This window comes from Leptodactylus fuscus, chromosome 8 (assembly GCF_031893055.1).
Source record: "Leptodactylus fuscus isolate aLepFus1 chromosome 8, aLepFus1.hap2, whole genome shotgun sequence".
NCBI lineage: Eukaryota > Metazoa > Chordata > Amphibia > Anura > Leptodactylidae > Leptodactylus > Leptodactylus fuscus.
The window spans coordinates 39,173,708-39,201,401 of record NC_134272.1 but is presented as its reverse complement, the minus strand read 5'-3'; the positions used below and the strand labels follow the sequence as shown (position 1 = coordinate 39,201,401).

Here is a 27,694-nt window from a genome sequence, read left to right as displayed (position 1 = left end):
CTAATCCCTAACTCTGATCAAGACTACAAGATCCCAGGTACCTTCACCTGCAGCACACCTAATGTGGTGTATTTAATAATGTGTACCAAGTGTCCTGGGGGCCTGTATGTAGGAGAGACAGGACAGACACTCAGAATGTGGATGAACTCACACAGACATACGACTAGAGAGCAGAGAATTGACCTCCCTGTGCCAAAACACTTCTGCAATCAAAATCATAATATCACCAATGATATGAAGATCCTGGTTTTAAGAGGAAATTTCAAAAACAAAAAAGATCGGAGGATATGGAAATTTAAACTCAGGATGACCTTTGACACACTCCAAATGGGGTTAAACCAGTCACAGAGTTTTATGATGTTTTACAACAACTAGACACCACGTGACTGATCAAAGGAACCATAAACCCAGAGAACTTTCCTGATTCCTGATACTGATATGTATGGTTTTTTTTTTAACTGTCTATTTGCATTTGCATTTGACTTCTCTCAAAATGTTTTATTTCATATCCACTGGCTAACATGGTATAAAGATATTTTTCCTTATACAAAACACTGCTAATTACTCAATATTCCCTTTTGCACCCATTCCTTGGTTTTATTTTACTTGCTGCTGCTTCTATTAGGATGGGTTCATACATTTTTTCTTTAACCGGATTTTGAGGCGGAGGCTGGCCATCTCAGAATCTGGTCCATAAACTGGCTAGCCACGATTGGATGCCGGTACAGTGCATGCATTCCACTCTGGATTAGGCCCAAATGAATGGGCCTAGTCGGGAGGGAGTGTCGCGAGATGGATGTCCACGGCTGAATCAGCCGCGGAATCCACCTGAAGAAAGGGCATGTCGCTTCTTTTTTCCACAAGTGGGAACAAACCATTGAATTCAATGAGAGGCAGTTTGTTCAGCCGGATTCTGATGCGGATTCTGCGTCAAAATTTGTCCAAAAAACCCCGTGTGAACCCAGCCTTACTGTTATTTACATGCAGTGAATCTGTGGACAAACTAAATTTCCTATGATTCATCTTTCTACTCTCAATGTACCCATGCCTTCTCCACCCTCCTCTGCAATTAAATCACAGGTAATAAATCTGTCACATCTGGGGGGTCACATGAAGCTGTGATGTTTCGTTTGCTGTCTTAACCTCTCACAGGGACACATGATTTGTAACTATGCCCTGGTTCACATCTGCATTCAGGCCATTCTGTTCCCCGCTCCACATGAAAAATTCAGAGAGAAAAGTCCTGCAGCACTTTTCTCTCTGCATTTTTCATGCAGAAACCACATGAACTCCATTATAGTCTATGGGGTCTACGGGTTTCCTTAAGTAACTGCTTTTTTATACGGATTAGGTTTCCATTCGGGGGATGGGGTTGAGCTGCAAGACCAAGAAGATAAGAGATAAGATAAGATAATCCTTTAATAGTCCCACATTGGGGAAATTTCAGCATGTTACAGCAGCATAGTAATACAGGTACAGGATAATACAGAGTAATATATTACAGACGTAGACACACATAAGCTGAGAAGATAATAATAGGAGTCCATAGCAGATAAGGAAAAACGGAAGAGAAAGAGGAAGACCTCATGGTCATCGTCATAATCATTAGTTCTCTGTGCGGAGTGATCTTCGCTTGGTCTGATGTAGATTATACAGCCTGGTCGCGGTTAGAAGGAAGGACCTGCGATAGCGCTCTCACTCTTGGGATGAAGCAGACAGTCACTTACAGTGCTGCCAAGTCCCATCAGGGTCCCATACATGGGGTGGGATTTGTTCTCCCGCATGGAGGTCACCACGGACAGTATCCTTCTGTCACCCACCACCTGTACTGGGTCCAAGGGGCTCCCCAGAACAGAGCTGGCCCTCCTGATCAGCCTGTCAAGTCTATTTCTGTCCCTGGTTGATATACTGCTCCCCCAACAGGCCACACCGAAAAAGATGGCTGAGGCAACCACAGAGTTGAAGAAGGCCCTAAGAAGTGTCCCCTGGACTCCGAAGGCCCTCAGCCTCCTGAGCAGGTAGAGTCTGCTGTGGCCCTTTCTGTGCAGCGCCTCCAGGTGATCAGCCCAGTCTAGTTTATTATTGAGGAGCACGCCCAGATACTTATAGGTCCTGACTATCTCAATACATGTTCCTTGGATCTCCACCGGGGTCAGAGCATCTCTCCGTTTACTAAAGTCCACCCCCATCTCCTTGGTCTTCCCAGCATTAATCCTGAGCTGGTTCTGCTGGCACCATTCAACAAAATCCCGGTTTAAGTCTCTGTATTCCCTATCGTCGCCATCAGTGATAAGGCCTACTATAGCAGAGTCATCGGAGGACTTCTGTAGGTAACAGCTGGATGAGTTGTGCCTAAAGTCAGCAGTGTACAGTGTGAAGAGAAATGGGGCAAGAACTGTACCTTGTGGTGCCCCCGTACTACAGATCACAGTGTCAGACACACCGTCTTGGGCTCTCACATACTGAGGGGGGTTTGTCAGGTAGTCTAGTATCCAGTTGGACAGGTGGTTGGCCACACCACCAAGGTTCAGCTTCTCCCTCAGTAGCCCTGGCTGAATGGTGTTGAACGCACTGGAGAAATCAAAGAACATTATTCTCACAGTGTTCCCGCGTTTCTCCAGGTGCGAGAGAGCTCTATGAAGAAGGTGGATGATGGCGTCATCTACCCCAATGCCTGGCCGATAGGCAAACTGGAGGGGGTCCAGAGCGAGCTCACTAGGGGGCGTAGGTGTGTCAGGACCAGTCTCTCTAGGACCTTCATCAGGTGGGATGTCAGTGCTACTGTTTGGTAGTCATTGTAGCCCATCGGGTTGGGTTTCTTTGGGACTGGTACCACGCAAGATGTTTTCCACAGTTGAGGTACCACTCCCAGCTGTAGACTCATATTGTACATGTGCGTAATAATGCCACCTAGCTGGTCACTGCACATTTTAAGAACAGGCATTATATAATGTTTGATGCTGTGTTTGGTAAGTCGTATAGAGGTTGCATTGCTCAGCAAAATTCTACAATCTCTTTAACTAGTTTGTCAGCGGGGGTGCCTGGTGTCCGATCCCCACTTATCAGATAGCAAAATTTTAATTCCCCTTGAAGCTTTGCTGTTTACTGGGTACATGTATACCAATAGGATACTCTTTAGGCATGTTTTGTTCTTGAAGTAGCAATTTTTCAGTGTATACCACCAAAAAGGGGGAGTGAATTTAGCCTTGAAGGAGTTTTCCACAGGAAAGGTCATAGGTATGTAATACATTGGGGTCTGACACCTGGACCTCGCACAGTATTCTGGCAGCCTCCAGGTACCAGAAGCTGCTGTTGTGGAAGGGGAGGTCAGCCCACTCCTATTACTGTGCTCCATGCCCAGTAGAGCAACTTCCGGGACCTGGAGGATGCAGGAAAAGCTGATCTGTGTAGGATTTGGGTGTCAGGCCCCCACAGATCACATACTGATCACCTATCATGAAAACTCCATGAGGGGCTGTAAAACCCCTTCTTAAATGTATATTGTTGGCAATAGAAGTTGTATATAGCAATAACAGCAACAAAAAGTACCACACCATACAAGGCTCCCTTAACAAAAATCCACACTTTAAAGCTATTGCACACTTCAAAAATAGAATATGTTGTTGCTAATGTATAGCACATATTTTCTTAAGATTTGCTAGAATGACTTGTATTTCCATATAGTATTTACGCTGCAGGAGGAGAGTCATTTTGATTTGGGTTGTTTACCATCAATCAGACTCTGCTTGGCAGGGACTGGATGACTATAAGCCTGCACAAGCTGAAAGGGGCAGGAAAACTAGGGAAGGCTGCATTCTTCCTATTTAAAGCTGCAACACTTCAAAAAAGGTCTTGTTTGCAGACTTTGTCTTGGAGCTCACAGGGAAGAAACATACTGATAGCTTAATGGTGCTAAGAAGATCCTAACAAAAAGGAAAGCCACATGTCTATCAAGCAGACATTATGAATTTAATACAGAAAGGGACTTTAATAACTTTTACACTTTTACTAGGGCATTTTCTAGCTGTGAAAGCTCAAGATGAAGAAAGTGGTAAGTGAAGCAGCTTTAGACTTTCAAGTCTTTCTGTGATGTTTGATCTTCAGTGAAATGAGGGCAGACTTTCTGAACTCTTCTTTTTTCCTCTTTTCTTTTCTTCAACAATAACCATAGGAGTACTGAACTAGACAAGGTTTTACATGGTTTTTATGAGAGCTGCAGACTGTAACTTTCTGTAACGCTGCTGGATTGTGCTTGTCATTGAGAAAAGTGCACAGCACTGATCAGATATTATATGACATAAAACTGCTCCTGGCTAAGGTTTTCATTGTTACCTGGCAGAGGGCAGATTAAACTGATGGCTAAGGATGTTCTGGGCATAGTTACTTACTGACTTTTCTCTGTAGTTCTCACATCCAGCTAGGGTGGAGTCCTTGCCATGTATGTCTTCAGGCTTTTTCTTTGTTGAGAAAGAATTTCTCTTGTCTATCTATTGATCTCTTTCTTTATAACTTATTATTCTACAGTGATCTTGTGTCTTATACGAGGCATTTTTTTTAATTATTTTGCCTATCATTGTACAACAATCCATCTTATTGCCTGTAACTTTGCAGACACTTCAATAACTTCTGACTTCCACTTGATAAGTCCCAGTTTTCATATTAGGTCTCTGATTATCTTCCATTGCTCGACTTTTTAAGGCAAAGCGACACTGATGTCTGAGTGTTCCCAGAAGCCAAGTTCTCCCTTTAAGGAGTTTCTTTACATTGCCTTCCCTTCGGACTTGCTTAGCATAACAAAGAAATTGTAGTGAACACCTCAGTCGTACTATGGTGCATTTAATACATTTTGCAATACCAACTTGTATAATTTGCAAATGGGCTTGGAGGTTTAGAGGTTTATGTAATACTTTAAAAGGAGTGTCCTGAACACTTGCATACACTTATGTATACATACTTGGCTATATCAGTTAATGATTTTATTGTAATATACAAGAAATTGCATTTGCTTTCCAGACTGAAAACCGCTGCATTCACTTGGATTTACATTTTTTGATCAATAAATGGCCTCAGAACAACATCAATATAAAATAGCAGATCTTAAGTACAATTACATCACTTGATCTGTGATGGTTTCCTGTTTAAAGGAGTGTGTAGGAAATGTTTTTACAGCTTTACTTTATAAGTTATTTTATCAGCAGTTAGATGATCCAGCAGGAGGGAGACTGGAAAATCTTTTGAGCAACTTTCCCATGTACATTCATGCTTATAAGACAAATCCCATATGGGGGATGTGCACTGTGTAGTGTTACACCTACAGGAGGTAGCCCAGCAATGTAATGATTCCACCAGTTGGCTGGACACTTACGTCATGGGTCATTAATTCTAAAATGGACTGTGTCATTTATGGCTAATGTGACTACTTAACTCTTCCTCCCTGGTCAGCCCTGAAGTACACTCAAGTAACAATGGCAACAATGGTTATATCTTAAAGATGTTTTTCCTAGTCAGTATAAAACAAAGGCTTTGATTTTCACTAATTAGTATTTCAGCAGAGCTGATATATTCTGCTGTAAATTTTTCATTTGATAAATGCATTACATCTTTGATAAAAATATTTTTCCACAAAAAACTATGCCATTTTATGCAGTATAAAATTATACAATACAATAGAAAACTATTTCCTATATGTATGAATTCCTAAAATACTCTGTAGGTTATCAAATGTATACTACTTATGTGTAAGGACAGATCCCTATCTCAAGCTGGATCTGTTTCTCTCCATATGGACCCAAGGTGTCTAATGAAGGGCTTCTTCTCAACCCTGGCAATACTATTAAAATACAACGTGGGGGTCATCCTTTTGAAAAAGAAGGTTTAGTAGAAAAAAATATTAAGACCTCCTGTCCTTGTATAGAAGGAGGGAGAGGAGGAGTCATGTTATAGACCCACACCAGGAGGGGGCCTCACTTTGATTTGCAACATTCATATGAAACATTTTATTGGGCTCATGTGCTGAACAACTGAAATTTTAGATTGAAGGGTCACTAAGCCCCCACTTATTGCTATTGAATGGACTGTGGTGGTTTGTTGAATATGTGGAATATTTACTATTGACAGCAAGTCCTCAGCAATCTGAGAATTAGCCATTACAAGTAACCAGGATCCACTGGGTGATGGAGCGCTGCTGAGCAGCTGAAACTTCTTCACTGTAACAGTCAGGGTCTATAAATCTACACCCACTGATCATAACCTCTGACATGTACGTCCAGTATGTAACTGCTCTGTCCTTTAAAGGGCCAGGCCCTATGGTTCTATGGTTGGTTTCTGTGTTTGTGTTGAATCAAATCGTTTCCTCTTCCAGTTGGATTGTATGTTTCACACATATCGTTGAAAAATATTCCAGTATATGCACCAGACATAAAATTGCCTAAAGTGGAAATGACACTGTAGAAAAAAAAAAGGAAACTGTTTGGTATACATTTCTTTGCAGTGGCCAGCTGTCTAGGGAAAAGCAGCAGGTGATGATTTCCTATACAGTGAAAAGAAACTAATATGCCATTATATGCCTGCTCAGAAGATGACAAAGATATACATTTAATAGGGGTGAAAAAATGCACAAAAAAAAGCACAAGGAACACTGCAGAAAAAAACGCTATGCATTTGCGCAGTTTTTTCTGCAGCCTTTTTATGCTTTTAGAGACAAGGGGCCTTGGCTTTAGAGGCTCAGTTATCCCTGGCACTCCATTATCCGGTCCCACTCCCGTTTCCCTCAGGTTTTATGGCTTGCAGTACCAGAAGCCATGAGACTCACATGATTTCTGAGACCAATCAGTGGCCTCAGTGGTCACTGGAGAAGTACCGGTGATATCACTCACATATGTCACCGGTTCTTTACCAGCAACTGCTTAGGCCAGTGCTTGGTCTCAGCAGGTGAGGGAAATGGGGGCAGAACTGGACAGTTGCGCGTCAGGGATAGAAGAATATGATTTTTGTCCAAGTCCTGGATAGCCCCTTTAAATGCCAAATAGGGATATATGACCCAGTTTTGTGTATTCACTAATAGTACCGGTACATACATTATCCATACTAAAATGTAGTGTGAACTGGGTAGCAGTACAAAAAGACTTGCAATGTTTTAGTACATATAATGTATGTAGCAGGACATGCTCTCAGTGAATATGCTGAACAGATCTGTATCCCTGTTTGGTCATCAGATGCATTAAAGGAGTTGTCCAGGGTTTGGAGCAACCTCTGCATTGGCTGGTATAACCATAAAAGAAAAAAAAAGTCATACTCACCTCTCCCCTGTCTGCTCCCCATCCTCTGTCCATCGCATTAAGTTCTAAGGCTCATGTGACTGCTGAGACAAATCAGTGGCCTCAATGCTTGCTGGTAAGGAACCAGTGACATATGAGTGACATCAGCAATCCCTCTCCAGGAAATGCTGAGGTGTCTGACTTGTCTTTGTCAATCGTCTCTGATGGAAAGGGGAGTGGGAGCAGTCCGATGTTATTATTACAGGTTTCAGAAGTCTGCAAGCTGAAATATTATTAGAATTAGTCATCAATTGAGGGTTCTGCATCTGCTCACTTATAATTCCAGACATGGCATAGGGTTAAAAGTGTTGCTTCTAATGGAGATTGTTGTAACATGTAATGCTGGCCAGAGGTTATAAACTTTACATGCAACCAATAAAAATACTGGCTTCCTGTCTGATGACGTAATGGGTTTATGAATGTTTTAGCAACAAAGCTGGATTAGATTTCTCTTGGAAAAGACAATTCACTACACAAAGGAGAGGCGCTTAGTAGCTATACTGATTTGTTATTACTGAGACTGTAAAGGTATACGTACTAAAAGCAAGACCACTTTTACCATATTGTTACTTTTTACATGTCATACAGATATGCCTGAAGTTATAATTGGTGGTGGGTCCAAGAGCTGACACTCTACGAAGATTTGAAGTCAGTGGTGTATGGACTGTAGACTCTATAAGGCCAAACACGGCTCTGCTTGCCTTTATCAACATGAATGAGGGTCTCAGCACCCACAACTCACTGATGTAAACCTTTGACATGTCACTATGAAATATAAGAAGATTAGAGACAGTCTTTTCCAGTGGTGACTTGACAGCCAATGTGTGGCTGAAAAGTGACATTGTGAATCGCATGATCTGTCGCATATAATTGTATAATACAGTCTGCCTTGAGAAGCAAATATTACAGATCCTCTTCAGAGCTGCTGATATGCTAAGAGGGATCATGTGGTGTACCCTGTGACGCTCCCAAATTGGAACTGCTTCAGCTATGATATTATTTATTTATTTATTATGCTTACTTGTATAGTGCCAACATATTTCGCAGCGCTTTACAGACAATGACAGTCACTGTCCCATATAGGGCTCACAATCTACAGTCCCTATCAGTATGTCTTTGGTGTGTGGGAAGAAACCGGAGTACCCGGAGGAAACCCACGCAAACACAGGGAGAACATACAAACTCCTTGCAGATGTTGTGACATAAACTCAGGCTACTGAAAAGAACTAAAAAATACTATAAGACAATTTGAAGTTCAACTCATTTTGTGGTTTTAAGCAAATGCAAATTATTCTTATAATTTATACTAGTTGATAAATTAATGGTCCTCATTTCGGAATACCTACTAATATCGTGTTCAAACTGTGGATTTTGTCATTGGACAAACTTGTTGCGGAACTTGTGTCAGAAATCCAAGGTTGACCCTCATGTTTCTGCTGTGGATTTGCAGTTTACTATGCTGCACATCCAATGTGCCCTATCTGTATGTGCCCACCCATTGCAGATTCTGCGCCAAGAATGTTATTATTTTTCCAACACAAATTTCAAATGCATCATCAGATAATTATAATTTTCATATGAAAAAGTGATGATTTCTTGCATTACCCAAATTACCAAGTATATCTGACATATCTCAGAATCAACGATCCCAGAAAAATCTCTAAATTTCTTTCTACCATTACTAATTATTAAATTATTAAAACAAGAATTAAAGAGCAGACTTAGAAATGTATATTTTTATTAAAGAGTTGGCGCAGGCAATTAATTTTTTTTATAGGCTGGGGAGTTAAAAAAAAAAAAATCATAATCACTTGTCCCCAGCGCTCCTTTGTCCTGGTCCTTCTGCTCTGGCGTCTACTCAAAGTGGAGCTGCTCCCTGGCTGTGATGTCTCAGATTTCTTCCGCTGAAGCTGCTGATTGGCCTCAGTGGTCATGTGACCGCTGAGGCCAATCAGCAGCCTCAGCATGCCTCAGGAAGAGACCCGTGATGTCACAGACAGTGACATCACCTCCCCTTTGCTGAAGTCACTGGTTGGCTTCAGCGGTCATGTGTCCCAGACTGGTTGGGAGGCACCAGAGCACCATGAAAGGTATAATATGATTTTTTTTAATGTATTTTTTTTCACTGCCCCGTCTCATTTAAAAATTAAACGGGTCATCCATTTTTGCCTGGACAACCCCTTTAAGTGCAAAACTTTAAAATACACTGGAATGCATTTCTTTTCTGTGAACATGTACCATGTTCAGTTTTCCTTTAGAGACTTTGTGCTCTATGTTGGGTCTACAAATAAAACTTTACAGTTTTACAGTTATAATTTACATATTTATGAGTGATGCTATACTTCTCATTCATTTATTCTTGCTATGAATTAGGGTTTTTAGCTATGTAATTACTCCAATTACGCTCAATTTCATGCTCAATTATAGCCATGTATCATACTATATATCACATTTCAGACATTTGAGACACTTCAACAACCTCTCAAGCCTTCCCTGGTGAACATCTGGTGGCTCAGACTGGCCAATTGCCTTGGAATCATGCACAGTGAATATGGAATAATGAAGTAAATCAGCCATCACATATTGTATACACATTACTTTTCCCTTGCAAATTATTCATCTTTAGACAAGACATTATTTTGTACATGTGGTGTACGTATGGTCACTTTGGACAATGACCACATTGAGTCTTCTGTTAATAATAAAGGAAGAGAATTGTTGGTTCATATGTCAAGTAATAGCTTTTCTAATGGTTTTTCTAGGCTAGTACTAGTTTACTGGTTACCAATATCAGCTGTATGATAATCTACCTGTGTACAGAAAGCCACAGAGTTAGGGATGTTAAAAACGGAAATTGCTTGGCAACCAATGTCTTTGATCGACATCTGTTTGTCTGATACTTGCCTTCAACTTATTTCTATTCACAGTGCAAAAGATACAGCATGTAAATGCCAAGCCTGGAATTTATTACAAACGTTGAGCTAAATTCCATTAGTATTGCTTCTATTCTTTCTCTTAAATAAAAAGCCATCCCCATACATATGTGACTCATTACCCATGTTCAACATGCATCTCATGCTAGAGATCAAATAGTATATTCACTTTGATCTAGGTATCAAAGTTGGTTACAATATTTATGCAGAAGATGAGTGCCAACTTTAAAATACAATATTGAGAGTGTTGGCAGCGTTCTATGACACATGTTAAACAATGTATCTTATAAATCATGATCTAAGTTGCTAAAAGATTATTATCATATGATAACAAGTGCATGTGTTAAAATGACTGACATGCCACCATATAGGTGAGGGAACAGAAAAACTTTTTACAATCAATATAGAGCGAATCTCTGACAGGGCGACATTTCATGATTATCATAAAATGCCAACTGTGGATGTAAAGTGAAACATTGCTGCCATATTGGTACACTTGTGGCCAGTTACTGCAGGTTTTCTTTATACCTTTGAGTCATATATCACCTTAGGTATAATGTAGTGTTATTAGGAGTTTTATTTTAAAAGTTTATCCATCTTACTCATGGGTGTAACTCGAGGAAGTATAGAGGTTGTGGTTACACTTGGGCCCAGAAGTCTTAAGTGGCCTATAAGGTGTCTCTTCCCAATATGAGGAGACCAGTACAAAAAGTAATACATAGTTGCCATTAGAGTTGAGGAGCCTGGTATAAATATTACCCTGGGGCTAGGGGCATCATGTTATGACTCTGATTTTCTAAATAAACTAGTCCATCTTATCTTTAGTTTCATGCAGTGTTGCTCCAGCAGAATGTAGAAACTAAGATACTATGTTATAGCTTTTAGGTTTGAGGGGATATCGTCACTCCATAAGGAGAGAACCACCATTTAGGTGTGTGGAGTCTTATTGAGCCAAAGGAACATGGGAAGAATATGCAAATCTGACTTAGCGCCCTCTATTGGTGTGCATACTTGTGGCACTGGCTTTCCAATTACATCATGGAAGTCAGATTTGCATATTCTTCCCATATAGCTTTTAGGTGTCCTCATTTTCCTAATTTTGGCAATTTTGTAAAGTGTTCCATAATTTGCCTCTTCTTTTAGTGAGAAGACCCTACTATTTGCTGTGGTTAATATTGATTGTTACATCTAGATGGTTAGACAGAGGCTAGGGGCATCCACCATCACCTCATTGGCACCTATGATTGTACCTTACTGCTGAGTTGAAAGGGCATTTAGGAGCCTAAAAATATACCCCTAGCCCTACTCATGTACAGTCATTACCACAATTTCACTCGTCTCATGTATTTTTCATCAGTTTTCCCCTAGATGCTGACTCCATCTTCATCTTTTTTTCTTCCCCTCTCCCTTAAACAGTCTCAGATCTACCCTATGTAACTTGATCCCTCAGTCTCAAGTTGCATGGACTTAATAATAATATCTTCACGCGGCAGTACTCTGTTCAGTATTTTGCATCAGTATTTTTATGCCAAATTCGGGAATGGAATCTACAGTGGGAAAGTACAATGGAAAAATTTGTACATCCTCAGTGTTTTGGACCCACTACTGGCCTCAGCTTACATATACTGATATAAAATTCTGATCAGAATATGGCCAAGTGAATATCCAGCTTTACCATGAGCAGGTTTTTTTAGCAAATGAAAAGATAGATCATTAATGAAACATCTGAGGGGTTGGACAACTTGGACCCTTGTGGATCGGTTGTTTGAAGTGGAAGAGACAATCTGGTTTCATGTTCATTGGTTATATGGTCTGATCACTGCTCAGTCCCATTCGAGTGATTGGGTTCAGCTGTGATAAAAAGCCCAGCTTATGCACTGTACTTGATAAGTACTGTAGAGAATACAGTATTCTCGACCAGCAGGCACGTGTTTTGGACCTCTTCACATCTTTAATTTATGACCTGTCCTAGGGATAAGACAACAATTATTTTACCTGGAAAAGCCATTCAATTGAGATCAGTTGGGATCTGACACCCAGCTCCCTCACCAGTCACCTCTTCTTCAATAGAAGCAGGTAACTCTGTATACTGTAGAGACTCTGTTGCAGCTCATCTCCAATGATAGGTCATTATTTATTTAGCCTTGGATAGCCCCCTTTAACCAAAATTTTAAATGGTTTACCTAAGAGCCACTTTGAGAACCAGATTAAGGGCATGTATTATCAGCAGTATAACCTTTCCTTTGGTTGCCCCATCAGTGTCATCAGTAAACTACTGGAGGGTTTTTCAGGACTTCCCATTCTGTTATTGACATAAAATTCGCTAATTTACAACCTTTCCATAAACTAAATAGTGTGTAAAAGTGTGTAAAAGTGGTCTGAAAGGTAAACGTTCTGGTGCGCTGGTTTTAGTGCTGTATCTTATGGTAGTTTATAGTATGAGCACTTCACACATGCTGTTTCAGGCTGAATGACAATGTAAATAAACTGGGTGCTGCTATAGTTCACGAGTCAGACAAATATTACAACTGATGCTGTTATGGCTTTTTATAGCACATTTACACATAATGAAAAGTTGTAATTACTGATAAACAGACAAGATAAAAATACAATGGCCAATATCTATCATTTTATGTTGTACACAAATATAAACTTATACATACAAATATAAGTATGTGGGTAATGCCTGTTACATTAGGACTGTTGCTTTTTGATTGCAAAAATATCACAGAATGTAGTGAATGTTCTTCCTGGCAAAAATAGATGCTTCCCTGTGTTAATTTGGGGATGTTTTCACAATAAAGACTACATCACAGTTGGTTGCACTTTTCTATGGGATGTGACAGTTGGTTACAGGTTGATAAAACTCCCTGCAGATGTATGTGAATGAGTAATTCTACCAGCTGTGATAGGATGTACAGAATTTGCCTTCACCTTGTGTGAACATTATAGTGTTATGTCGAAAATAAAATCCTTCTGCAAGTGTAATCAGTGCACCATTTTGGGCTAAGGCCTCACGTAGTGAGCTGCGGCCTAAAACTGCTGCGGAAAAACTGTAGTGGAAAAACATTGCAGTTTTTCCCACAACACATTTCACAGTAAGTTCACATGGGGATTTTTGTTCAGGATTTTGAGACCGTATCCGCCTCAAAATCCAAGCCAAAGCCAAAAAGACGGCTCCCAGGTCTTTTTTCGGGAGCCATTTTTTTACGGCTCCTGGAAAAAGAAGCGAGATGCTCATTCTTCAGGCCGTTTCACCTCGCAATTCGGCCTGAAGACACTCCCTCCACCGGACTAGGCCCATTTATTGGGCCTAATCTGGAGTGGAGTGCGCAACTGGATGCCGGTGCAGTGCACTGGCTTTCACTGGCTACCTGGTTTTTGGTCCAGAACCTTGAGACAGCCTGCGTCTCAGGTTCTGGTCCAAAAAAACCCATATGAACTTACCCTAAGTCTGCCGAATTTTCCTCTGCAGGCTTTCTGCTCCTATTATACCTATACAGAAAACGTCAGTCAATAGGTAAAATTCTGCTTCTATTATACCTATGTGGATAATGGCAGTGTTTCCATAGGTAAAATTGATATGTTGCAATTTACAAAAAAGCAAGAGTTTTTAAAACTGAGGATTTTTTCTGCAATGTGTGGATGGGATTGGCCAGAATCCCATTCAATTTCCAGGTTCTGTAAAATGCTGCCTTTATACTGCATGGGGCCCTGGCCATAAGCACAATTAGTAACATACATTGCTCTGATTCTCAGAATTTCACAGCACTGTGGGGGGCAAAAAGTTTCCTCTCTCTGCCTCCTCTGCTGGCTGTGGGTCATGTGACCAACCCTGATCTATTCTGTGTAAGAGTAGCAGGAGCAGAGTAGAGTTGGTCACGTCCTCCAGAGTTGCTCCCTGCAGTGCAGTTATAAGTTCATTTTTATAGCTGGCCTGTACCACTTGGTATGTGTAAAAGTCTTCTGTGAAATATTAGTCACTACTAAGAGTAAGAGAACTGCTACATATGGGTTCCATTATTATCTTTGCATTTGCAGGAACCAATAAATTCTATAACCGTGATTGTCCAACATTGAATTTTTTTTAAAATCTTAGCTAGTTTATGTTTGTGACAAGCCATACAGTAATATTATACTTTGAAACACTCTTGCGTTGGACATAACTTTGTTATGGAATAAGAATTCTATTTGCCAAGTAGCAGTGTTCTGTAAAAGTATACAGTACATCCATATACCTCTTGGAGGGGTGTAGAATCACAAGTTTTTAAGGTAAATGATTTTCCAGTTGCAAACTATGATGAGAGACAAGTTCCAGATGTCCGCTTGTTTTGGAATAATGTCATGTTACAAGTGGAATTTGCTGGGCACATATAAAGGAATGGAAAGAAAGCTCTAAGACAACAGGGTTTGGACAAGCAAGTAGTAAAGAACATGGAAATTGAAACATAATGGAAAACTCTGAAGAGTGAAATACATGTAGGGTGCAGTGTTTGTAATGGGGACATTTCATGGACCCAGGGGAACCATTATATGTATAAGAGGAGAGAGATTAATTCAATGAGCTGACATAACTTGTTTGTGTGATTTCTTTTTTACACATGATAAAATCATTCTTACAGCGTTGTACTTTACTAACAATGTGATAATACTGATTTTTTTAAATTAAAAAGTTTGTCCAGCAAACAAGAAGTATAGTTAATCTGACTCAGAATAGTGTACAAAATAAAAAACAACAGTCATGCTCACTTTAATGTTACCCCGCTGCTCTTGTTCCTCTTCTTCTTAGTCCCCCACCAGTCTCTACTTCCTGTTTTAGTGATGACATCCCAACACAGAACCTATGGCTGCCAAGGATTGGGTGCAGCAGTCATATCTCACTGAGTCATAATGTCACCATAGTTGGGGGATCAGGAAGCACCAGAATGGGAGTGGTGGGCTGCGGCAATGTGAGTATTGTCATTTTCTGTGGCTGGGCAGACCCTTTACATATATTATTTAAATAGATATTTTGCATAAATATATAGTACAGGTGATTATAAGAAATTCCTTTTTCTGCTGTTATCAGACTGTTTCCCGTTCTCCCCTTCCCTCTGTTAAACTGCATTTCACTATGAAAATTAGCGTTTTATCTGTCTAAAGAAGGACAGCAGGACACACAGCTGAGTCTATGTAGAGGGAAAGGAAGTGCAGATTACAAAAGAAAGACAGCTGTACACATATATAGGTCCAGAACATGTGCTCTGGACCTATATATAATATATATGTATGTATATATACTTTACTACCATTACGCCAGATGAATTTATATTTAACTATTCCTTGACTGCAGATGCCTTTCAAAAATATTTTTCCACCTGGTCTTGTAAACCTCAGATTTTACTGTTCTCCTTGAAGTGTAATGACTTCTGATGAATTATTTACTCTGGGGATTTGTACAGTTCTGTAAATATTTCCGAGGAGGAAACGTGTTTTACATGTGTGCAAGTGATTGACAAGTTGTCTAATGCCACAGATACAAAGAAAAACAACCATTAGGAATAGTCATTGTGCTTAATCTCTTCTCAATGTTAATTATGAGGTTTATGGGCTCTAGTATAAAGAGAACCGAACAAGATTAGGGTGAAGAACCAATACAGAGTATATTCCAATACCTTCTATATAAGAGCATTTCAGTGTTGTATGTAGCATGTATGGTATCTGTTTCCACTTCAAACTTAAAATGTAGCATTGCCTATAAGCTAAAGGATTGACAATTAGTTTAGTGGGATACAATACCTGTTATACAGACACTGAGCTTTTACCAAATTCAATCACCCTCCCCCAGGAAAGCCCCTTTAAGGTTCAGCCCTGCCCAGCTTTGGTGGAATCTATTTTTCTTAAATATAGGTAAAGCAGTCGATTTTATGTATAATCGGTTTTTATTAAATTTTCATAATGAGAAAATAAGAACAAACAAAGAAATTCGTAAATGGGGCACGCAGGCCCCAAGCAACATATATAGCAATAAAAGATGAAGGGGGAGACCCCCAACTGATAGGGCTTAATGGACTATACTGAATGCTGATAAAGAGAATAGAAACTGGCCACATTGACCAGATATCATAGACTGCAAAGACATACAGGGAACAGGGAAAGGGGACAAGGCCCCGGAGAAATTACCACACACACAAACAAAAGAGAGCGGGAGGAAGGGACAAGAAAACATAGGGGTGAACCAAAGCAGTCCATTTTAAATTCCTTTCATTGTCAAAGTAAAACGTCCATTACTATCATTAGGAGTGATTTTTCTCTTTCCTTTCCTGTTAGCTAGTGTCACTGTCTCTTCAGTCTAAATTCGTTTAACAGCAGCAGGAAATCATTATCCCACAATAAAATTCCATTCCTATGATGATATAATTGATTCCTGGGAATTCTGTTCCATCAAGATGCCATACATTAGCAGAACTCAGTAGGAATAAGATTACCTTAGCATGTTACCATTGAGTTCATGGCTAGCTCTACTTTGACTTTATGAAATTACTGCCATATGAGCCAGCTTGCTTTATAGACATACTCTTGCTGGTTGTTCAAAATTCTTTGTAAAATGAAAGATGGCTGCCTTCCTGGATGGTTTAGTTCTGTTGAAAGAAATTGATTACTGAACCTTTGGTAGTTGTCATGAAAAAATTCTCCAGTCTGGCTGTAGAATTTATTAATCAACTTTCAGAAAAGACAAATACAATTTTTTTCTTCATAATCTTCTTGCTTTTCCATATACTTTTCCATATGTCAACAAGCTTTTATATTAAAAATTGTTTTAGATTGAGCTGCGAGACACAAATGCACTTCTGTGTTCGACTTTGTGAATCTTTGTTCTCATAGAGCTTTCTTCTTTCAGATAATCTACTGTCACTCCTATATCCAACAGAATTATTTCACGTTCACGCTCAATGTTGTCATCAGGAGTAGATGTTGTGGATTTCTGGCTCCTTCTTCATGCCTCTATGGGTCTCTATGTACGGTGGTTTAGCCAGATCCAAGCAAACACCAATCTTTTTCATTATTTTTCAGTAAAAGTTATATTTTAGTAACATTATTGGGTTCCTCTTGAGGGACTTATAGGTTCCTGTCTGTGAGAAAGATTTAACAAATCCAAACCAGCACAGCAGTGACTGGGGAAACAGCGAGCTTTTTACTCACCCTAGTATATAATCATGACAACTTTGTACCACTTTTTATTCCACAAGAGTAATAAACACAAAGGATAAGTGCCATAAAACCAAAGCTTGGCTTGCTTATTAGGTTATAATTAGAAAAGTTCTTTCATACTGAAATAAACCAAACTACTGAACTGATTGAGCAAAACCTGATCCGTCTAGAGGGCTAGTCTTATCAGAGCAGCTAGTTACTCCAGATTATGCTCCCCTGGGATAAATGGCCATCATTGTGGTTCATGAATGACTCGAGTCCACCATAACGGGACCTGCTCCTTCATTCATTTTTTATGATGTCCAAATGCCTTAAAAGGGTATATGGACGGAGTTTTATTGATGAAATAACCTCTTTAGTTTAGATTATTATTACAAACTGTACAAATATGCCTCTCATCCCGAGTGTAGGCATTATTTGTGATTAGAGATGAGCGAACAGTAAAATGTTCGAGATTCGATATTCGTTTCGAGTAGCCCCTCAATATTCGACTACTTGAATCGAATAGCGAACCCTATTATAGTCTATGGGGGGAAAATGCTCGTTTCAGGGGTAGGCAACATTCGATCAAATTATACTTACCAAGTCCACGAGTGCGGGTCGGGCTGGATCCTCCGAGAAGTCTTCTCCGTGCAGCTTCCCCGCGGCATCTTCCGGCTCTGAATTCACTCTGCCAGGCATCGGGCCTGGGCATAGCCGCCTGCACATGTCCGCACTGCAAGCGAGAATGCACAGTCTGCTCTGTCCAGGCCTGATGCCTGGCAGAGTGAATTCAGAGCTGGAAGACGCCGCGGGGAAGCTGCACGGAGAAGACTTCTAAAGGTAGGAGAAGAACCAGTGTTGATTGGCCGACTGTATAGCATTCGGCCAATCAATGCTGGTTCTGCATCGAATTTTCCCATTCGAATATCGAGTGGTACTCGATCGAGTACGAGTATTTTTAATACCGTAGTATATAGCATACCTACTCGATCGAATACTACTCGCTCATCTCTATTTGTGATCCCTTGAGTGGAATCCTAATTCACATAAAAAAATCGGTTACCTTAGGAAACCCATGAACCCCATAGATTATAATGGAGTCTGTGTGGTTTCCTCTCAGTTTCCACACAGAAAATGAGGAGAGAAAAGCACTGCAAGCAGCGCTTTTGTCTCCACTTTTTTCATGTGGAAAGCAGATGTGAACTGAGCCTTATTAGTTGAGTTTTTCAGATTTTAGTGCTGATAAATGTACTTAGTTACAGATTATTATATATAAGTGGTTTAGGTGTTTGGTCCCTTAGTAAACGGTGTTGTTTGCGGTATGTGAAATGTATTGTTCCATATATAGTTTAGACTTTTACCCTGTGCTATTTCTGATAAAATCAGGCATTAATAGAACCAAATATGTGAACAAATTAGTATGTTTTTGGGGTTTTTTTTTATAATGACTTAATGCAACAGTCATTAACCAATGAATACCAATAAACTCAAAGAAAGAAACCCAAGGAATAAATATGTAAATATATGTGGAACTCCAGAGGTCTACTACCGTCAAATATATGTGGAACACTTTTAGAACAACAATTGGTTTAAAAACCTCATTTTTTTCTATTCATACAGTGATTTGGTGATGTCACTAAACAATAAGGACAACTATTACTAAGCCGTATATTAAAGCTATTCAGATACTATCTAGAAAAGCACATTGAGGTGAAGTTTTGCTGTGGCCTGGGTTGCCATTATATGTACCAAATGTATCAAATTGTGCGCAATGTTTGATAAATGTATTACATCATTAGGTCTAAGGGAGCATTTAGACAACCGAGGAGCAAAATGGGTGTGAAAAGCGTCCAGTTTTCACAGCTGTCTTACACCCAAGGGGCATCCATTTTCATGGATCCCCAATACATGTGAGTGGACCATCAAAATAATCGTCATGTGAATAGCCCCGTTCACTTGAATTGAATTTAACTCTGCCATGATTTCTCACGGCCATTATTCGTGTGAATATAACTTAACACATGTTCTGAGAACTGACTCAAATTTGTCAGTGAGCAGCGTTAAAAACTATAATGTTGCTAAAATTTCTAGCACATTAGACTTTTTGACACCAAATTTCTAAAGAGCAGGACATGATAAATTCTGTTCAGATTTTAAAAAATATTATTTTGTATTACGGCTCCTTCAGTCTTTGTGACAGTCTACTGTGGAATGATAGCAAACTGATATATTTTATTTAGTCTACCATGGAATAATTTGAGATAGCTACTCTTGTTTTCAGATTGCCACCATTGCTTAGGCAACAATAAAGGCTTAGCAACATTCTGCAATTTACCAATAATTCCCTGTTTTCCTCTTAAAGAGGACTTTCCAACACTTCCAACAAGTCCAGTTCTTTACACCAGTTAATAGGTGCTGCTCAGCTGATTCTGGCACAGTTGGAATTTTTTCTCTAGCCCGCACCATTCCTGTGCAATAAATGCTGTTACTTTTGTTGTCTGATATGCTATTTATGCTGTGTTCTGTCAGGAGGGCGATGTCAGGCAGGAGCAGGCAAGGTGCGTGATTCTGGGCTCTGACACTGACTGCCTCTGACTGGAGCTCTGAATCACACCCCCTGCCTTACACAACCCATCTGACATTACAGAGCTAAAACTGCACATCAGGCACCAAAATTAACTGCAGATGTTGCTTGGGAATGGTGGGTGCTAGAGAGCAAATGCCAACTGAGCTGGAATCAGTGAAGTTGCACCTATTAACATGCTAAAAACTTGAATGGGTGGAGACGGTGAAAGATTCTCTTTAAGTAGAATGTACTATATATACTTCAGTAAAAAGATAGAGTCTAACATTTTCTACTCTATTTCTAGTCTGTGTTTTATTTCATTCCTTATGTACCGCAACATAAAATGCCTGTCTGCAACAGGAAACTATGTATTATATGAAAAGAAAATGAATACTTGCTTAGACAGGCCTTGCATTTGTTCAAGAACAGATGTCTTGATACGTGGCACAAGCTACAGTCGTAGTTCACATACATTAACAATGACCATTTTATTTAGTGTAGAGAGAAAAATGTATTGACTCTCTATTAATCAACATTTGCAACTGCATTATATGGAGTTTGTTCTATACATAAGCGCTGTACCTTTGCACAATCGACTGCATTTTCTTTTTCACTGAGTTTGCAAAGGTCCCTCATCACATAAAATTTGCCACTATTTTCAGTGGCATAAGGTAGCTAGAGGTCCCATTACAGATTTAGCATTGTACCGTATTGTCAGTTGGGAATTGACATTATATTGCACTGACATTAATATAAATGATGTTATATATTAAATATATTTATTATAATAAACACGATTGCAAATTTTCAAATAATGGGGTTAACTTGCAAAGAATACAAAATGGTAACTTTCAATGATGTAATAATGCAATAAGCTTAGCTTTGGGTTCTTTCTTTTCAGTCTCTGAAATATGATATGGGGAATGAAGTCATGGAAATAGAGTATAAAACTTATTAGAAACATATGCTCCCTCATAGTATCCAAAGCTCTGTAGCAGTGCTATTAACTATTCTGTGATCGTGTTAAACATCACTTGTCTTAGGTGTTGGAGAAAAAGTTTACACATGCGTCTAAGAACAAGCCACCAAGCTCCCCTTTACTAAACTGGCCATACATAACAGAATCTAAACTACTGAAGCTGTGAATTTTAAACATTTGACAAACAATCGTTCATACAAAAAACAACAAACGATCGTTCCAAATAGCCAATCATTAACTAAAGTTGGTTGTGTCCAAAATCGACTGCATTGGATTTTTTCAGCCCTCTGTCCACTTTAATAATTTTTTTTATGGTCTGAGTGACAAATCTGTGGCCAACTTTTTGTATTTTGGGTATGTTTTTGTAGGTTGACACTTGGTCCTCGTGGGATGATCCAAATTTTTGAAAATTAATGTTTATTGATGATTTAACATATATTTCGAAAATTTGTTTAAGGAGGACCTTCCATGTCCTCGGGCACATGCAGTTTTATATACCACTAGAAAGATGAAAGTATCCTGAATTCAGCACACTGTTGGCTTTCCTGTTATGTGGGGCTTAGTATCATCACAGGACTGTAAGGATCGCTCCCTGACAGTACTGTATTGTCAGGAGAGGTGTTCCTCACAGCCCAGTTAGACTGTCAGGAATGCCCTTCTGACAGTGGGGAGAGATCGATGATGAAATTAATGGCACTGATATTAACCAGCCCTGGGTCACATAATGGGAAAGTTGATAGTGTACTGAATTCAGTGCACTGTAGGCTTTCTTGCGGTATATAAAACCGCATATGCATGAGGACATGAAAGGTCCTCTTTAATTGTACTATACTAACTGAATATGGCAACTTCATATTTTCATAGTTGACTCATTTATAAGCCTTCACTGCATGTTGTACTTGAAATAGTGTTTTTTAAACTTCGCCATAAATAACATTTGAACTTAGTGAAATGACAGATATTGGAAGAGACTGCCAACCAACACCATTATATTCAATATTGTCCATTGTTGTCTCCAACTTTCAGGTCGGTTAATTTCATTGTTTGGGCTTGAAAAACATTTACTAGAAGGTTCAATGTCGGTTGTGTGGTTGGGCTAGTCGTTTGTATATCCAATTGCCGAACATCTGTGTGCGCCAAGCAATCACAGTCTAAAGTCTAATGTCTATGGCCACCGTAGGTCTCTTTCCCTTCAGTATAAGTATGGCAGTTCCCTGATATATTGTGTTTTTCTGATCATTTAGTCTTGTGTACTTTATAAACATTCTGCCTTTCCTGTAATTGAAATCACCTTGTCTTGCACTTTTGTATAGGCAGAGCAACCACTCTGAGGAGACAGAGCTCTAGTGAAGAGAGTGACGGTAGAAGCTTCAACCAATGATGAGACTAAAGATCTGTCTCAGGCTACCTCATGCTCCTTGTCATCACTATAGCTAAAGTCACAGCTATGTTACATATCACAGCTATACCGTAATGGAAACAAGCAAAAAGAAGTACCCAGGACACATGACTGGGGAGTCACTTTAAAGAGATACTCTACCCAAAACTAAAGTGTCCCTTGTGCTTCATTATAGTATTCTATGTGTTAGTCTCTGACCTGTTCTTTTCCTTTCTACTTCTACTTTTATACATCAAAGCTATTGAGAACTATGTTTCACCTATAAAAGGCTTCAGCTGGCTCTCTAATGAAATTGAATGGATTTTCCACAAGGAAAGAGAGAGAGAGAGAGAGTCCTATTACAGTTAATACTGATGATTAGACGGTTACACAATTTAGTAGGTGGTGACAGATTAGATTCCCTGACTGTATTCTTATGGTACTTTTAGCTTACTGGAGAATATGAAGGAAATGATCATAATAATGTATTGTCAGCAGGTAGATGTGGTACTAGCTTTAGCTGCTCATGTCATGCTGTGATGAAGCATCATGGGATTGGTAGCAATTCATTGAAATGGAGAAAGCAGGGGAAGTCTAAAAATCAAGATGATGCTATTTAAAATCAGGAAGGAGGTTACACCGCAGGAAGTAAGTTTAGTATGCATGTCATATAGTATTATGTAGTGGTACAGGGATGGAAAGTTGTGTTTCTATTGGAGGACATCTTTAAGATCCTAATTTTAAAGCCATCTAACATCTACCAAATGTATACTCACTTTAGTTCCTTTGTGTGGGAATTGGAAGTTGTACACTTACAGTAATTCATATACAGAGCCTACATTAACTACTTTGTCTGTAGGATTCATATGTATCACGTTATAGTCATCCCTTCCTCTTGAGGAAATTCTACAAACACAACATACAAGAGTGGTCAATGAAGATGATCAACCAATCATTTAATAAAATGCTAAAGCCACACCCCTTACGATCATGTTATCTGATCAACCAATCACATTCATATTTAAATGTGTGCATATATGATCCATTGGATGTTTTTCAGTAAGTCAATGAATAGTCATAAATTAGTAAGCCTAGGTATATATAAATTCCTGTAATGTCCATAGGTTCACAGGGTACCTTCTTGCAGGTCTCAGATCACATGTTTAGCCAAGTTTAGTTTTGTGGAACTTTGGTTAGCTTACTCATCACTAAGTCTAGCCAATATATTATTTTTTTTATATTAATTTTAGAAAAAGCAGAATTATCGCAGAATCTAGAAAAACAGAAGTTTCAAGTAAAACAGAAGCAAATAATGTCACTATTCAACACATTGTATTGAATGAAACATAATCCAATATAATAGCAATCAATGAATCAATTAATTTTAATAGCAAACATTGCTTGCAAACATATAATAGCTACCCAAACATATAGAGGGAGACATTCTTTCTCTATTTTTTTTTGTTTGCATAGTTACTTAGCAAACAGAAAATTAAACACAACCTCTTATTCTGTAATCTCATATGTAGAGCCAAGTGTGGTGAAGTGGATGAGTCAAGTCTGCATCACTGCAAAAGCATTCCGCTCTAGAACTAGTGGTTAACACATTACATCTGGATGACTGAATGCAGTATTTAAAGGCCACTAGATCCACTAAACCACCATCTCCTATTCTGAAATCAAAATGATACTTTTTGAATCTTTACCTAATCTTTAAGGAATTGCATTTATCAGTAGACTATGACGTGTCAAGCTGTTTTCTTTAGTTTTTATTGAAAGCTTCTTGTTACTGTTGGAGCCCTGAGTTAGTCAAAATGATATCATACACATCGAAAAAAGTTCTGTATAGAGGGAAGAGACCGTAATCTCTGTACTTTCCTGGAGACTGTGCGAATCTATGAAAGTTTGGCCGCACAAACTGCTTACTGTATATAGACAATTCCAGAAGATTCAATGTGCTTCTAAAATGACCACACCATGAAAGTAAGGCCTGGTTCACATCTGCATTCGGTATTCCATTTGGAAAGTCCGCTTGGGGACCCCCTGAACCGAATACTGAACACATTGACAAGCAGTGAGCAATGAAAGCAGACGGACCCCATAGACTATAATGGGGTTCGTGTGTTTTCCACGTGGTGTCCGCACAAGTCATGTGGAGAGGAAAGTAGTTCATGAAGTACTTTTCTCTGCATGTTCCGTGCGGACACTGTGCGGAAAATACACGTACCCCATTATATAGTTTATGGGGGTCTGTGTGCTTTCATTGCTCACCGCTTGTCAAAGCATTCAGCGGACTCCCCGAATTGAATACCAAACGCAGATGTGAACTGGGCGTTAATAGTTATAGCATTAAAAATGTACTTAAACATTAAATTGACATTAATATATTTGTTTAGTGTTTTGTCCTTTTTAATTTGTGCTTGTGAGATTCCAAGACTTGACTACACAGTTCTGACGTTACTACCATGAAGGAGCTGTCTACATCTGTGTAGATACCCGGGGCACCTCTTTTAATGATTCCTAGAATGTTTAGTGATATGACATTGTACACTATATAGTGTGGTCTTTCCGCTAATGCAAAGCTGTGAAGCAACAATTGCAATGTCTGTACCAGTAAATGCATTCTCATATGTCAGTACAGCTGGAAAAGCATTTTGAAGTGAATTACTGCTGTAACTTATATTGCTGTTCATGTCACAACATGATCTATAGAGAAAACCTAAGAAAAATTGTGGTGGAGGGGGGGATAAATAGTTTTGGCTTTGTTGGAAAAAGAAAATGATATAAATGATGACTGAAGAGCATAGTTATTTATTTAATAAAATGATGTGACTGTGGAAAATTAAAATAGACAGTCAAGACAAGTATTTGAAAGGTAAGCCAAGAAAAAGACCTCAAAGTGTAATTTCATAACTCTCACACATTGCCTACGGGATAAAGTTGTGTTATCTGCTGTATATAGTCTGTATTTCAATAAAGTGAACATTTAATAGAGTAAGGCTCCATTCAGATCATGTTTTTTATATCTGTTTACCAAATGGATGCAAAAATAAAGGAAGCAAACGGATGGAAATAGAGCCTAAAGCCCTATTCAGATCATGTTTTTAACATCCATTTCGCAAATCCATTTAAAGGGGTTATCCCATCACAAGGATCCTATCTATACTGCAAGTTTATGTGGATTTAAGACTTCCTAAATGCATTGCTTTATCAAAACTTTTTTGTTTGGTCGCTATCTTAATTTATTCACTTCATTGTTTACACTCCGTTTCTATGGCCCTTGGGATTATCTGCTCATTTGTCAAGTGATGTAGCTGCCTGCTCTCAAGGGGGAGGAAGGGGCTGGGAGCAGCTCTGAGCTCTTTGTGTCTTTAAGTAGCGAAGCTTCTCAGATAGGGGAGGTGAGAGCTCCGGGATTTCTGAGCTCTTATCAGTCAGTTTAATTGAATTTGGCTGATAAGGGCTGAGATAGGGAGTCCGTTACCTCTGTATGTAATGCAAACTGACTCAAATCCAGCTCTGCTACATCAGCTTCACACTGTGGTAATTCATTTACAACCAATCCCATGCAAGTGAAACCCCGCCCAACTATGTGCCGAGAGAAGCACGAAGTGAAGAGAGCACAACAGCCTGCAGGTTAGTGAACAAGCATCATGGGAATACCCCTTTAATGGATGCAAAAAAAAAAAACAGACGCAATCAGGTGGCCATCTCACAAGCTGAGTATGGTTATGGTATGGACTAGAACGTTTAAAATAGAGGGAGGGGGCAAAATGGCATATAAAGACACAAAGAAGTGATGCTCAATTCACCAATCCTCTGCCATCCCCTGTCTGATGGGGCAAGGTCTAAAATATCTTGTACAGTTACATTTAAAATGTTGCAAAGTATGAATAAAAGTGCACGTTTTGTTACAAAAAAATCATCCACTTATTAGATAACTGTAGCTATGTATTAAATATAGAGATGAGCGAACACTGTTCGGATCAGCCGATCCGAACAGCACGCTCCCATAGAAATGAATGGAAGCACCTGTGACGCTGGCCGGCCGCCGGCAAAGCCGGCGTCACAGGTGCTTCCATTCATTTCCATGAGAGCGTGCTGTTCGGATCGACTGATCCGAACAGTGTTCGCTCATCTCTAATTAAATATTGTTCAGTCACAAACTGACTGTTTGCACCTTATCTTGCACCATTTGTTAGTTAAACAGTAGACTCTTCCTGGATTGAGATTTCTACCTTTTTCATTTACAAAAATGGCCAAGACAAAAAATGGTTTTGATTCTGTGTGGCTTTAGACTGAGAACAATTTGACACTTTGACCAAGGCCTTTTTCATTGTTTATCAAGTTCAGAGAGGACACAGATGCATTGAAACCAGGAATGGTGAATAGTGAGTACAAGAATAATGAATCAGGGAGCCGTCCACTTCCTGCTTCACCATTCACCCCCTGTCTCTACTTTGGGAGCAGTAGGTGCAATGTGATGATGTCACTTACATCACATCTGCAGCTCCCTAGAGCCTCTGGCAGCAAAGAGCAGCAGGGGAGCAAGGAGAGATGGACATTAGGTTTTTTATGTTTGTTTTGTATAAGGAAAGGGACGTAATATTGTGAGGGCAATTGCAGGGGGACTTTGGGGCAGTTGGAGCAGGACATTAAACTGTGGGAGCATCTGGAGGGGGACATTAAACTAAGGGGGTAGCTGGAGGGGGACATTAAAATGTGGGCAAGTGGAGGGGAATATTAAACAGCTGGAGGTGGCATTTAAGCTGTGCAGGCAACTGGAGTGGGGTCAGTTACACTGTGGGGGTAGTTGGAGGGGGACATAAAATTGTGAAGGCAGCTGGAGAGGGACATTAAACTGTATACTAGAAAATGGACTTTATACTGTGGGACAATAAGGGGTACATTATAAAGTGTCGGCATATCATGTTAGGGTGACTGTGGGGGCATTATATGGTATGGGGGATAAAGAAAATGGGTGGGGTCAAAGTGGAATTGGGTGAGGCTAAATTTGGCTGTCCCATTCTGTACCTCTTTCTGTTGTTTAAAAGTTGGGAGGTATGACTAAGTAATGAATAAATACACATGGGAATGCTGGGGTCTTACAAGTCACAGCATAACTTAGCAATAAATTAACAGTGGAACACAATGGCACTGCTAGCCCTAGTATAACCAAGAATTACATTTATACAGCGGAGCCCTGAGGTACTACAAGTCCCTACGTTTAACCCAGTAAAAAGTACATACGCTATCAAGCACTGAGGCACTGTATAGTACTACTTTGGAGTAGGAAGGCCGGACTCATCTTCATGTTGATGCTGTAATGCAAGGTTAGAGTTGATGGGA

General features: G+C 39.6%; 1 protein-coding gene across 2 annotated transcripts in view; it reads left to right on the top strand.

Annotated features, from left to right (window-relative positions):
- Window positions 1–3,836: 3,836 nt before the first annotated feature.
- COL5A2 (collagen type V alpha 2 chain) overlaps window positions 3,837–27,694 on the top strand; it is a 111,467-nt gene continuing 87,609 nt past the window's right edge. The window contains exon 1 of one of the 2 annotated variants that reach the window (XM_075285118.1): window positions 3,837–4,051. In XM_075285118.1, coding sequence (XP_075141219.1) covers window positions 3,964–4,051 — 88 coding nt within the window. In that variant the 5' untranslated portion in view covers window positions 3,837–3,963. The remainder of the gene's footprint in view (window positions 4,052–27,694) is intronic. The other variant, XM_075285117.1, reaches the window with a different exon arrangement.